Below are 13,990 nucleotides of genomic sequence, written 5' to 3'. Positions count from 1 at the left end.
ACGGTTGTTGTTGACGCAAAGTTCGAAGTATTGTAGCTTAAAATGGCTAACTGACCGAGCTAGAAGATGCTAACCTGTTAGCTACTTAGCACAGCTAGCCATAGCGCTACCCAGCTCTTTATATCATGGTCTAACAGTTACTTTGTTCACCAGAAAAATTTTTTTTTTCAGTTTTGATGTCGATCAGGTAAAACTCCATCGATCTTTAGACACGCTAACGCTACAGATGCTCGAGCAGATCTGGTACCTACAAGGGACATTCAGTACAATTCTTTGAACTGATGTGCCTTGAACAAGTGGTACCCTCCCCCATTTTGAGCTTTTAGCCAATCCCAGCAGTCGTAGCAGCTGCCAAGTATCACATTCTTGATTTTTTTTCACAAATAGCGAAGTTAACTGATAAATCAAAGTCTAACCGTATCCGGTTGGCAGAAACGCGCAAACATCTTTTCCAGCCACAAAAGCACAAATTACTCAAATTTCCAAAAAGAAATAGTGGGTATTCCAGCTAAATCAGACGGAATAGTCTACTGGTACATCCATGTTTGTTTAGCATCAGCCTGCCGGTTCGCGTTGAAGTCCCTGCATTTCATTGGTTCCAAAAATATCTCTATACCAGGCTAATGCTAATCTGCTGGCTGCTGGCAAGATGCAATTTCGGGAGGTTGTGGATTTACAAATCTCTCACTAAATAAATATTTGACACATCATAAGATGTCAATGGATGTTTAGCTTTTGCAAAGCTAGGCATCTATGCTTGTCCGCCATGTTTATCTGACGGAACTGTTTGTATAGCTGCAAATTCGTTTAGGAGAACGGTGTGAAAGGTTCAGGCTGTGGTGAAGCCACGCTTTAGCGCTAATGCTAAAAGGTTGTAACTTGGCCCCATGGCGGACCTTGTTGACGTGTCAAGCATAAATTAAAAGTCATCAGCTGTTCCTGGATCGGTGATGAAGGTATTCCTGGTTGATTAATGGCACCAAATGATTCCAAATTTTTACTGACCCCTCTGTTCTGGATAAAAAAAACGTGCTTCACCATAACTCTTTTCTCTTAAGCCAGGCATTCACTGTACGGGGTATTTACCCTTATAGTTCAGATGCTCCAGTTGCACAGAGTTTCAGCCTCAAAGTGCATCCTACTTTGTGTAGTATACAGAGGGTAGCGAGGGGCCACTCCTGAGGGTAGCGAGGGGCCACTCCCAACCACCTCCCCACCAGGAATCATAAAGTTGGGAGAAAATCAAACAGGAGGTCTCAGTGCAGGAAACTCTAGAGTTAGAAAACACAGGTTAGTGACCACATAAATCTAACTGAGGAAGATTATGACCATGAGTTATTAATCTGGATTACAAGTTCACTTGAACGCCCAAAGAGCAAGATTTGTCCCAGCGTGGTTCAGATACTGCCGCCCCGGAAAACATGCAGGAGTCCGAAGCCAGGTCAGACAAACGGATCAGAACAGGAACAGGCGGGTTCAGTGGTTTAGAGGAAGAACAGGATCAGGTAATCAGAAACACTAAGGTAATGCTAAAACCACTGACTAGTGAAAACAAGTATAATCTGGCCCTGATGACTGGGTGCAAGCGCCTTAAATAGAAGCAGGAGCAGGTGGATCAGATGAGCAGTGATGAGGAACCAGGCAGAGTTGGACAGGTGAATGAAATTAGTAATTAAGCCAGTCATCAACGCCAAGATCATGACGGATGCAGAGGTATGAGCTAATTTACGGGAACGTCGTGCACTACGCACGTGCTAACAAAGGAGTTCTTCTTATTCCAGATTGAAAAGTCCGAACAGCGCGACCTCTCGTCGCTGAGTCCAATGTGTGGTTTCTGGACGAACAGTGTGAGCTGTTAGATCGCATCAGCGTCGGGCCGGAACTTTTAAACCCTTCCGCTTCGTCTTACAGTTTGGCCTTTAGCTGAGTGCAACGATTAAATGTACCGTACAGCATTTTGCCTGGCATTACATAGACCAGATGGTGTCCTGCTGCCATTCTTTAACAAGCTCTACATTGGTGGCTAGCCTGAATCAGACAAGTCTCTCTACTTAGAGTTCTGATGATTCCGCCTGAGCGGGAAGGGAACTCTAACATCCCTCCTCACTGTGAGGCAAAGAAATCATTGCAGGGCGCAAGAGAACAACCATGGAAACATCAACTCTGTCAGAAGAGTCTAGCAGGTCAATTTAAGACTCCGTTCTCGGTGTCACAAAGATCTAGATCCTTCAGACGTTCAGCCTCTGTGTGTCCACTCTCTGCATGTTAGTATTTGGTGTTGACGGCGCGCGGCCACACTGTGACCGTTGCGTTGTTGAAACACCTGCTTTGAAGTGAACTCTAACTGTGGATCTTCAGCCACTCATTGGCCAGCAGACATTGAGAAACAGGATCAGGTCCGTTTCTAATGAATCTACTGAAAAACTGGAGAGTTTCTCTGATCCGGTAACATTTGGACGGTCGTCGGCTTGTCCGGACCCTCTGTGTTCTGTTCTCAGTGTTTGGTCCTGATGTGTTTACCGGGTCTTTGTATCTGAATGTAACTTTGTTTGCTAGAGGGTGACGTTGATGACTTTCAGTAGCAGGAAATCCTTCTTAGAAATGCATGATTATTTAATGTATTTCCTAAGGTGCACAAAGATGGCCGCCCTCTGGTTTTACTGCAGCGAAACACTGTGCTAAAGAGCATTTACAATTCAATTGATTTATAAAGGACCAATCTACAACACACATCATCTGAGACACACTTAACTCTTTTCTATTCAGTGTATTTCTATAGCTCCAATTCACATCATGTCATCTCAGGTCACTTTCCAGTTCACCAGATCATCCAGTCAGATTGATTCAAAGTTTTCTATCTCAGGAAAACCAGCTGATTGCATCGACTCATTGACTCTTCAGCAATCCCTCACACTAAGCATGCTTGTAGCGACAGTGGAGAGGAAAAACTCCCTTTGAACAGGAAGAAACCTCCAGCAGAACCAGCAGAGATAGAATGAAGCAGAATGATGAAAAAGGGGTCCCTATGTCCTCCAGCAGTCTAAGCCTATAGCAGCATAACTATAGAGATAGCTCAGGATAACCTGAGCCACTCTAACTAGAAGCTTTATCAAAAAGGAAAGTTTTAAGCCTAGCCTTAAAAGTAGACAGGGTGTCTGCCTCACGGACTAAAACTGGTAGTTGGTTCCACAGGAGAGGAGCCTGATAACTAAAAGATCTGCCTCCCATTCACAACAAAATGTACATGTTGCAAATAGCCTGAGTCTAAAAATAAAACCCACTCTGGATCAAATTTGTCCCTTTTAGATCAAATTTTATGCAGTGAAAACCTTCTCAGAGGGCGGCCATCTTCACCTGCTTAGTTCCGTGTGTTGTCCAGTGAGTTGTTTGACTTCATGAATTAAAGATGCTCATAAAGTCTTCATGACCCCTGCGGCGGTCCCTCAGGCCTGAAGACCATCGTCGGGGCTCTGATCCAGTCGGTGAAGAAGCTGGCCGACGTGATGATCCTCACGGTCTTCTGCCTGAGCGTCTTCGCCCTCATCGGCCTGCAGCTGTTCATGGGGAACCTGCGTCAGAAATGCGTCCGCAGCACAGAGCACTGCTTCAACGGCAGCCTGCCGGCCAACACCTCCTTCTTCTGCAATAACAAGACCTGGGCCTCCTTAAAGGACTTCATCGAGGACGAAGGTGAGCCTGACGCTTTTCCTTCTCGCTGCACGCCTGCTTTAGTGTTTTAGTTTTATAAATCTGAGGATTTAAACTGAAATCTCTGGCTGAAGGATCTCAGTCATGGAGATTAAAACATCTGACCACCTGTCTATATATGTCTATATATATGAAATGAACAGATGGTTTTTCGGTGGCATCTCCAACTTTTCCTTAAACATAGAAGCAGCTGCTGGTTAATATTCACTGAGTGCTGCTGTAGCGACTTTATATGCAGTGAAATGCGACCACCAATCAGATGTCTCTGAGCTACAGATCTGATGATGTCACATCGAGAGGCGGGACCGAAAACACGGACCGAAAAAGGCTCTGAACACAGTTAGCTGCACCCGACCTCTGTTAGCTTTAGCTAAAGGAAATTAGCAGAAAGGGGGAAATAATGGACGTTATTGGTGGGGACATGTCCTCACCTGTCACCTGCCGTGTTTCTTGTTCTGACCTTTGACCTCTAACCCAGCTCTCTGGTCATTGGTCGTTTGCTTTTCTTAGATCGTAGCTGGTTCCTTTCATTGCTGCTGTTGTTTGCTCCAAGTTAGCATTTCGTTTTTGACTCTATAGATGATCAGCTGATGCCCACAGAAATAAAAACGTCTCCAGGATTCAAACTTTGAGGCTGAATATTCCTCTTCTTCTGATAAAGTTTCCAGTAAAGGTGAAAATCAGGACATGCTTCACTAATCTTCCCTGTGAACCTTCGTCCCCTGTTTGCTTCAGCATGCATCACTACTTATAAACGTTCCCTGCGGGCTGCCGTATCGACCCCTAAAAGCTGCTGTGAAACCGGAGAGGCGGGGGCCCCCCCGGGGGCTGACCTGAAGGCGATGCAACACGTTCTCTTCCCATCAGGCGTCGCTTGTTGAAGGAAGGCAGAGGTTGCTGTTCTGTTTGGGCAGAAGGCTGCAGGTTGGTCCATCCAAGCAGGAGAGCAGAACCCGATTAACCGGCCCTCAGGTGCCCTCAGGTGGGGGTCTGGCAGCCTCCCTCTGATTGATGAAGACTCCTGGTCAACTGATTATTGGTTGACTGATACCTCTCTGCTGCGGCTGAGCAGAGCGACGTGCCTCTGGATAACGACTCCGCTCCATAACTCTTCCTGCTGTGTCTGTCAAAGCTGCAGATTTTTTCCCTCCTGTAAATTTATCTTGCGCTGATGAAAACGCTGCAGCAGAGGCTCATTCATCCCTGACAGGGTAATTCGCTGCTCTTGAGTTTTTAAAGAGAAATGAAATTAGGCCGTCTCCTTCAGGTGTCCCGTAGAGACAATTTTCTACATTTCTGCAGCTCTGCTAAAATCCTCCCAGACGGTGGTCTCTTTGGAAGGAAGACCAGGCTTTTTATTAAATGTCAGAGCACGAGCTAATGCGCATTTACCTGCATGTTGAACATCAGCTAATGCCATCAGGAGGAGGAGCTCCTCTGGGAATAAACCTGAGAGAGGAAGAAGGCTGAGACGAAACGTACCGAAGCTCGTTAGATGAGCCATTCTTCATCCCAGTCGTTTCTGTTTCTACCTTTGAAACTGAATCCAGCAGCTTCTTTGATTTTCTCTGGGTTTCCAGAAAAAGTTAAAATCAATCCAAAGGACTTTGTTTCCAAGTTTTAAGACGTTTCTCTTCCATCCAGGAAACTTTTTCCATTCAAAATGTCAGAAATAGCGTTTAGTTCCAGGTTTTATCCAGCAGCCCAACTAAGCCAAAAATGACAAGTGGAAAAAATTTGAACGTAAATTTGCTTTTGTTTTTGTTTTTTTTCACCTGTAAGTGAGCTTTTATATTGGAAGGGAATATATTCTATGAAAACACACTTTAAAAAAAAAGGCATTTCATAAAACTCCATCTGAAAAACAAATTTAAAAAGCAAAAATCCAAACATATAAATTATTTGAACAATTATTAAAAAATTACATTAGAAAGAGTAAAATTGGAAAAAGGTGATTTTAAAAGGAAAGTTGAAAACAAACGGTAACAGCAGTAAAGTGACCTTTTTATGATCCAAACATTTTTTAAAGTTTCCATTTCTAGGCAGGTTCTTTAATCAGCACAATAATGGAGGATAATTCACTCCATAGATCAAGGAGGCTTCAATGCAGAAACACTGAGATACACATTCATGGATTTAACGCAACTTCTAATCTGCCTTCATTTGGCAAATGAGGATGTCGTTGGTCCTTTATTATTTATTATTTAGGAAGGTGCCTAATACCCCCCCCCCCCCAGAAAAAAAAAAACTGAGTGGAAATGTTGTAAAGCAAACATTTTTAGACAAAAACAGAAAATAGCAGCAGACTCTGTTTCTTGCATGGTTCTGACCTGCCTGTATGAAACCCGCTGTTATATCAGACTGTAGTCAATACCAGGGGCGGATTTAGAGAATCTGGGGCCCTAGGCAAAGACAGGCAGGGGGCCCTCTGAAATGAGAAGAAATAAAACAGCCCCATTCTACAGATAGAGAAATGTTAATAGAATAGACATCCATTATCTGTTCTAGGTTCTTCTTTTCCCTTTTCTTCTTGTCTTCCTCTCTGTGCTTTTAGATGTTGTCTCCAAAGTCTCCAGTAGCAGAAAAAAGTCTCTAGATTTGGCGCTAGGAGCTTTTTAGAAATCAAAGTGCTAGAGGGGTCTGAAAAGTGTCTAAATATAGCGACTAAAGCGCTAAGTTGGCAACACTGCTCTTTGCACTAAAGGGATAAACTAAAGGGATAAACTAAAGAGATAAACTAAAAGGATAAACTAAAGAGATAAAATAAAAGGACAAACTAAAGAGATAAACTAAAGAGATAAACTAAAAGGATAAACTAAAGAGATAAACTAAAAAGATAAACTAAAGAGATAAACTAAAAGGATAAACTAAAGAGATAAAATAAAGGGACAAACTGAAGAGATAAACTAAAGGGATAAACTAAAGAGATAAAATAAAAGGATAAACTAAAGAGATAAACTAAAGGGATAAACTAAAGAGATAAACTAAAGAGATAAACTTAAAGGATAAACTAAAGAGATAAACTAAAGGGATAAACTAAAGAGATAAACTAAAAGGATAAACTAAATAGATAAAATAAAGGGATAAACTAAAGAGATAAACTAAAGAGATAAACTAAAGAGATAAACTTAAAGGATAAACTAAAGAGATAAACTAAAGGGATAAACTAAAGAGATAAAATAAAGGGACAAACTAAAGAGATAAACTAAAGAGATAAACTAAAAGGATAAACTAAAGAGATAAACTAAAGGGATAAACTAAAGAGATAAACTAAAGGGATAAACTAAAGGGATAAACTAAAGGGATAAACTAAAGACATAAACTAAAGGGATAAACTAAAGAGATAAACTAAAGGGATAAACTAAAGCGATAAACTAAAGCGATAAACTAAAGGGATAAACTAAAGAGATAAACTAAAGGGATAAACTAAAGGGATAAACTAAATAGATAAACTAAAGAGATAAAATAAAAGGATAAACTAAAGAGATAAACTAAAGGAATAAACTAAAGAGATAAACTAAAGGGATAAACTAAAGGGATAAACTAAAGAGATAAACTAAATAGATAAACTAAAGAGATAAATAAAGGGATAAACTAAAGAGATAAACTAAAGGGATAAACTAAAGGGATAAACTAAAGAGATAAACTAAAGGGATAAACTAAAGAGATAAACTAAAGCGATAAACTAAATAGATAAACTAAAGGGATAAACTAAAGAGATAAAATAAAAGGATAAACTAAAGAGATAAACTAAAGGGATAAACTAAAGAGATAAACTAAAGAGATAAACTAAAGGAATAAACTAAAGAGATAAACTAAAGGGATAAACTAAAGGGATAAACTAAAGAGATAAACTAAATAGATAAACTAAATAGATAAACTAAAGAGATAAACTAAAGGGATAAACTAAAGAGATAAACTAAAGCGATAAACTAAATAGATAAACTAAAGGGATAAACTAAAGAGATAAAATAAAAGGATAAACTAAAGAGATAAACTAAAGAGATAAAATAAAAGGATAAACTAAAGAGATAAACTAAAGGGATAAACTAAGAGATAAACTAAGAGATAAACTAAAGGGATAAACTAGAGAGATAAACTAAATGGATAAACTAAAGGGATAAACTAAAGAGATAAACTAAAGGGATAAACTAAAGAGATAAACTAAAGGGATAAAATAAAGGGATAAACTAAAGAGATTAACTAAAAGGATAAACTAAAGAGATAAACTAAAGGGATAAACTAAAGAGATAAGATAAAGGGATAAACTAAAGAGATTAACTAAAAGGATAAACTAAAGAGATAAAACTAAAGGGATAAACTAAAGGGATAAACTAAAGAGATAAACTAAAGGGATAAACTAAAGAGATAAACTAAATAGATAAACTAAAGAGATAAATAAAGGGATAAACTAAAGGGATAAACTAAGAGATAAACTAAAGGGATAAACTAAAGAGATAAACTAAAGGGATAAACTAAGGAGATAAACTAAAGGGATAAACTAAAGAGATAAACTAAAGAGATAAAATAAAGGGATAAACTAAAGAGATAAACTAAAGGAATAAACTAAAGAGATAAACTAAAGGAATAAACTAAAGAGATAAACTAAAGGGATAAACTAAAGGGAAAAACTAAAGAGATAAACTAAATAGATAAACTAAATAGATAAACTAAAGGGATAAACTAAAGAGATAAAATAAAGGGATAAACTAAAGAGATAAACTGAAGGGATAAACTAAAGAGATAAACTGAAGGGATAAACTAAAGAGATAAACTAAAGCGATAAACTAAATAGATAAACTAAAGGGATAAACTAAAGAGATAAAATAAAAGGAAAAACTAAAGAGATAAACTAAAGAGATAAACTAAAGAGATAAACTAAAGAGATAAAATAAAAGGATAAACTAAAGAGATAAACTAAAGGGATAAACTAAGAGATAAACTAAAGGGATAAACTAAATGGATAAACTAAAGGGATAAACTAAAGAGATAAACTAAAGGGATAAACTAAATAGATAAACTAAAGAGATAAAATAAAGGGATAAACTAAAGAGATAAACAAAAGAGATAAACTAAAGGGATAAACTAAAGAGATTAACTAAAAGGATAAACTAAAGGGATAAATTAAAGAGATAACTGGGTATTGACTATGGGTGTGCTGGTCTGACGGGGTATGCTGGTCTGACGGGGTATGCTGGTCTGATGGGGTGTGCTGGTCTGATGGGGTATGCTGGTCTGACGGGGTATGCTGGTCTGACAGGGTATGCTGGTCTGATGGGGTATGCTGGTCTGACGGGGTATGCTGGTCTGATGGGGTGTGCTGGTCTGACAGGGTATGCTGGTCTGACGGGGTATGCTGGTCTGATGGGGTATGCTGGTCTGATGGGGTGTGCTGGTCTGATGGGGTATGCTGGTCTGACGGGGTATGCTGGTCTGATGGGGTATGCTGGTCTGACGGGGTATGCTGGTCTGACGGGGTATGCTGGTCTGACGGGGTATGCTGGTCTGACGGGGTATGCTGGTCTGACGGGGTGTGCTGGTCTGATGGGGTGTGCTGGTCTGATGGGGTATGCTGGTCTGACGGGGTATGCTGGTCTGATGGGGTCTGCTGGTCTGATGGGGTGTGCTGGTCTGACAGGGTATGCTGGTCTGACGGGGTGTGCTGGTCTGACGAGGTATGCTGGTCTGACAGGGTCTGCTGGTCTGATGGTGTATGCTGGTCTGACAGGGTACGCTAGTGTGATGGAGTATGCTGGTCTGATGGGGTATGCTGGTCTGACGGGGTATGCTGGTCTGACGGGGTATGCTGGTCTGACAGGGTACGCTAGTGTGATGGAGTATGCTGGTCTGACAGGGTATGCTGGTCTGATGGGGTATGCTGGTCTGATGGGGTATGCTGGTCTGATGGGGTATGCTGGTCTGACGGGGTATGCTGGTCTGATGGGGTATGCTGGTCTGATGGTGTATGCTGGTCTGATGGGGTATGCTGGTCTGATGGGGTGTGCTGGTCTGATGGGGTATGCTGGTCTGACAGGGTATACTGGTCTGATGGGGTATGCTGGTCTGATGGTGTATGCTGGTCTGACAGGGTATACTGGTCTGATGGGGTGTGCTGGTCTGATGGGGTGTGCTGGTCTGATGGGGTATGCTGGTCTGATGGGGTCTGCTGGTCTGACGGGGTATGCTGGTCTGATGGTGTATGCTGGTCTGACAGGGTATACTGGTCTGATGGGGTATGCTGGTCTGATGGGGTCTGCTGGTCTGATGGGGTGTGCTGGTCTGATGGGGTATGCTGGTGTGACAGGGTATACTGGTCTGATGGGGTATGCTGGTCTGATGGGGTATGCTGGTCTGATGGGGTGTGCTGGTCTGATGGTGTATGCTGGTCTGATGGGCTGTGCTGGTCTGATGGGGTATGCTGGTCTGACAGGGTATACTGGTCTGATGGGGTATGCTGGTCTGATGGGGTGTGCTGGTCTGATGGGGTGTGCTGGTCTGATGGGGTGTGCTGGTCTGATGGGGTGTGCTGGTCTGATGGTGTGTGCTGGTCTGATGGTGTGTGCTGGTCTGATGGTGTGTGCTGGTCTGATGGGGTGTGCTGGTCTGATGGTGTGTGCTGGTCTGATGGTGTGTGCTGGTCTGATGGTGTATGCTGGTCTGATGGGGTGTGCTGGTCTGATGGGGTGTGCTGGTCTGATGGGGTGTGCTGGTCTGATGGTGTGTGCTGGTCTGATGGTGTGTGCTGGTCTGATGGTGTATGCTGGTCTGATGGGGTGTGCTGGTCTGATGGGGTGTGCTGGTCTGATGGGGTGTGCTGGTCTGATGGGGTATGCTGGTCTGACGGGGTATGCTGGTCTGACGGGGTATGTTGGTCTGATGGGGTATGCTGGTCTGACGGGGTATGCTGGTCTGACGGGGTATGTTGGTCTGATGGGGTATGCTGGTCTGATGGGGTGTGCTGGTCTGATGGGGTATGCTGGTCTGACGGGGTATGTTGGTCTGATGGGGTATACTGGTCTGATGGGGTGTGCTGGTCTGATGGGGTATGCTGGTCTGACGAGGTATGCTGGTCTGATGGGGTATGCTGGTCTGATGGGGTCTGCTGGTCTGATAGAACAGCGGCTCTAACGGACACTTTTCACCTCAAACATCCCGCAGCTCCTCTTTCTGTCTCTCTGCTTTATTCTGGGAGCTGCTGGACTTTTGGGGGCTTTTAAATTCTGTTGTGGCTGTTCTGTCAGATGGAATGGAAGTCAGGAAAAGAGGAGCTGGATGCACGACAGAACGGATTAATGTCGGAGGAGAGGCCTGAACACGGAGAGCCATTCAGTCTGGCAGCCCAGACACATAAATACGACTTCAGAGGAACCGAATAAGAACAATCACATCCTTTGGTCTGATGAAACCAGCTTTTTATCTTCTTTGGTGTCAGCTGCTTCATTATCTGTTCTAAAGAAGCATTGACTCCTGTTGGTTTTTCTTTGTCTTTATATTGGAATTTAACCCCTTAAGCTCTGACGGTCTAAGGAGCAAATATGCCTGAAATTACATTAATACATTAATTAAAGGAAGTTCAGCTCCCAAACTATAAATTAGAAATACAATAGTTTGTATTTGTATAACAGAAAGGCATTGAGGAATATTTTTAGGCGGAACCACTATTTTAAATGTCACCAGGTCTGATTTATAGTTGATTAAACAAACAAAAATAGAAAAATATTTAGCCTTTCCAAATCAAACACTGCAGAACACCATGAAAGTCCATTTAAAACCCTCAGACTTTATAGATCCCCATCTTAAATATAACTCAAGCAAATCTGGACTAAATAAGTTGAAGCATGTTTGTTCCACAATGGTTTTAGTGGGAAGTGTGCTAGAAAATCTGTTTTTTTTTCACAATGCCAAATGTCCAAAAAGTGCATTTATTCCACTCATCAAAGGGAATCTAATTAGACAAATATGCTGATTTCTATTATTGGAGACCTTCTACATGAGGCAAAGCCTTTACTCCTCAGATTTAGCCGTTAGTTCACTGAAATTTACCAATAAAATCACCAAACTGGATAGAAATAAAGAATAACAGAGCAGCTTATGTAACACACGCCGGTTACATCACCTGAAATGGACACACAATGACCTCTGACCCCTCCTTGGAAAGTTCTGAGCCTCTAGTTTCAAAAGATGGCGGCCATTGGGGGGCGGGGCTAAAAATGACAGATGTCAGGTGGAATTTTAAATCTCATTTTATTTATTTTACACAGTTATAAAATGAAACGTTAAAGCCCCATATGAAAGACGTGTGGATGAAACACCATGTGACTGCGTTTGGACCATTTCTATAAACAGACGAACATGATCAGGTGTCAGTTGGGCCCTGTATCGGACCCGCCGGGTTAAATCCCTTAATAATATAAAACCAGCCTGGTTAAAGTGATTCCTCAGACCGCAGCAGACCTGAAGCCGTGCTTGTTTCCTCCTTCAGACGGCCAATAAAAGCTTTTCGCTCCTGAGTGGGCTCGGGCCGCTCGGCACCCGGAGGATTCAACCAGACGCCATTAGAGCCTTTTAATGATCTTAGGAACGGCCGCTGGTCGGATTTAAGTGTTGGAAAAAGCATGTTTGCTGTAATGGATTAGGCTTTGTTGTGTGTCGACTCAGACAGTGTCTTACACGTCTGAAAGAGACGGGGCGCTGCCTGATGAGTTTATTGATCCTGGTAACGCAGACAGACGAGGTGGAAGCTGGAGGACAGACGGCGGAACGCCAACAGTACGTCCTCAGGAGTTTCTGTCTTTAACAGGCTGAAGAAAAGTGTCCGTTTTTTTCAAAGATACGTGAACTTTAGTGAATCCAGTCGAAGAGATTCTCCACCAGCAAGATGATCACCTTAAATCAAGTAGGGATCATTCCAAGGACCAAACTGACTTCCTGTTCTCAGGGGGGCGTGGCTTCAATGATATAAAAATTTGATTGTACGGCATTGTTGTGAATGCAGAGGGAATCAATACTACCAAGTTTGGCGTTACTTTAGTTTTATATGTAGAAGTTATTGTGTTTTGAAATTCTTGCCAAGTATGCCATCTTTAAGGCCTGGCCACACCCCCTCAGCATGCTCAAAAACTCAGAAAAACTCTAACTCTAGATCTCACATGCCTTATCTCCTTACACACCAAGTTCGAAGCCGATGGCTCATAAACCCTAGAAGCAGTTAGTTAAAGTTCGACTTTAGCAAAATGGAAAAACTGCCACAAATTCACCTTTGACCCAAAATGGCTGACTTCCCGTAGGTTCTAGAACATACCTCCAAGAGACTTTTTTTCAGGATTTTTCGAGATCTACCTACCTGCCAAATTTCAAATCTCTGTGACTTACGGTTCTCCCCATCTCGCTTTAGCGGGCGCTGTTGAGCCATTTGGCCACGCCCATTGTTGAATTCAAGATACATAATGTGGTGGTTGTGGTGATCTCCATTCATCTGTTAAATAAATACTAAAATAAAATTATCTAAAAGGTCCAGAAGATCTGTATCTGTCCAGAGTTTGAGCAGGAAAATGAGATGATTTTCCAAAAGAATGAGTATGTTTAAACCTAGAATACGGTAAGTAGATAATATGGACTTTAAATAAGAAACCAAAGTGTTTTTTGGGAAAAAAATGGGTCCCTATGTCCTCCAGCAGTCTAAGCCTATAGCAGCAGAACTATAGAGATAGAATGAAGCAGAATGATGAAATGGGGGTCCCTATGTCCTCCAGCAGTCTAAGCCTATAGCAGCAGAACTATAGAGATAGCTCAGGATAACCTGAGCCACTCTAACTAGAAGCTTTATCAAAGAGGAAAGTTTTAATGTGTGACATACTGGGCTGTCTTGGTCCCGAATCAGCTTACGTAAAACATTTGAAATCCGCATTGAGAGTTTATTTGCATATATGTGAAATAAAGTGGAGTGTTATTTTTTTTATGTGAAGATTTCTTTCTTCAGAGTTATTTTCTTTATTTAAACTGTAAATCATCTCAATAAATCGATTAATTGTCTTATTTATTTCGTTCATTTGAAGAAAACTGTCTGATCGCCTTAGATCAGCCAGAAGGTCTAACCGCCGATGTTCTTCTGTTCTAGATAACTTCTACAAAGTGGAAGGAGCCAAGGATGCCTTGATCTGCGGGAACAGCAGCGACGCAGGGTGAGTCCAAACCGCCGCTGCTATCTGGGTCAGGATGCGTTTCTGTTGGACGGACGGTCCGGCTGCCGTGCTGGAGGACATGCACTGCAAAAACCAACCTA

At 41.9% G+C, this 13,990-nt stretch overlaps 1 protein-coding gene across 1 annotated transcript in view; it reads left to right on the top strand.

Annotated features, from left to right (window-relative positions):
- Positions 1 to 13,990, top strand: part of scn5lab (sodium channel, voltage gated, type V-like, alpha b) — a 257,645-nt gene that overhangs the window by 95,072 nt on the left and 148,583 nt on the right. Inside the window, exons 8-9 of the mRNA XM_038305734.1 lie at positions 3,448 to 3,690; positions 13,826 to 13,889. Coding sequence (XP_038161662.1) covers positions 3,448 to 3,690; positions 13,826 to 13,889 — 307 coding nt within the window. The remainder of the gene's footprint in view (positions 1 to 3,447; positions 3,691 to 13,825; positions 13,890 to 13,990) is intronic.

This window comes from Cyprinodon tularosa, unplaced genomic scaffold (genome assembly GCF_016077235.1).
Source record: "Cyprinodon tularosa strain WSP-4 unplaced genomic scaffold, ASM1607723v1 ctg562, whole genome shotgun sequence".
Lineage (NCBI taxonomy): Eukaryota > Metazoa > Chordata > Actinopteri > Cyprinodontiformes > Cyprinodontidae > Cyprinodon > Cyprinodon tularosa.
The sequence above is the reverse complement of the archived record's forward strand: the minus strand, read 5'-3'. Positions and strand labels throughout refer to the sequence as shown.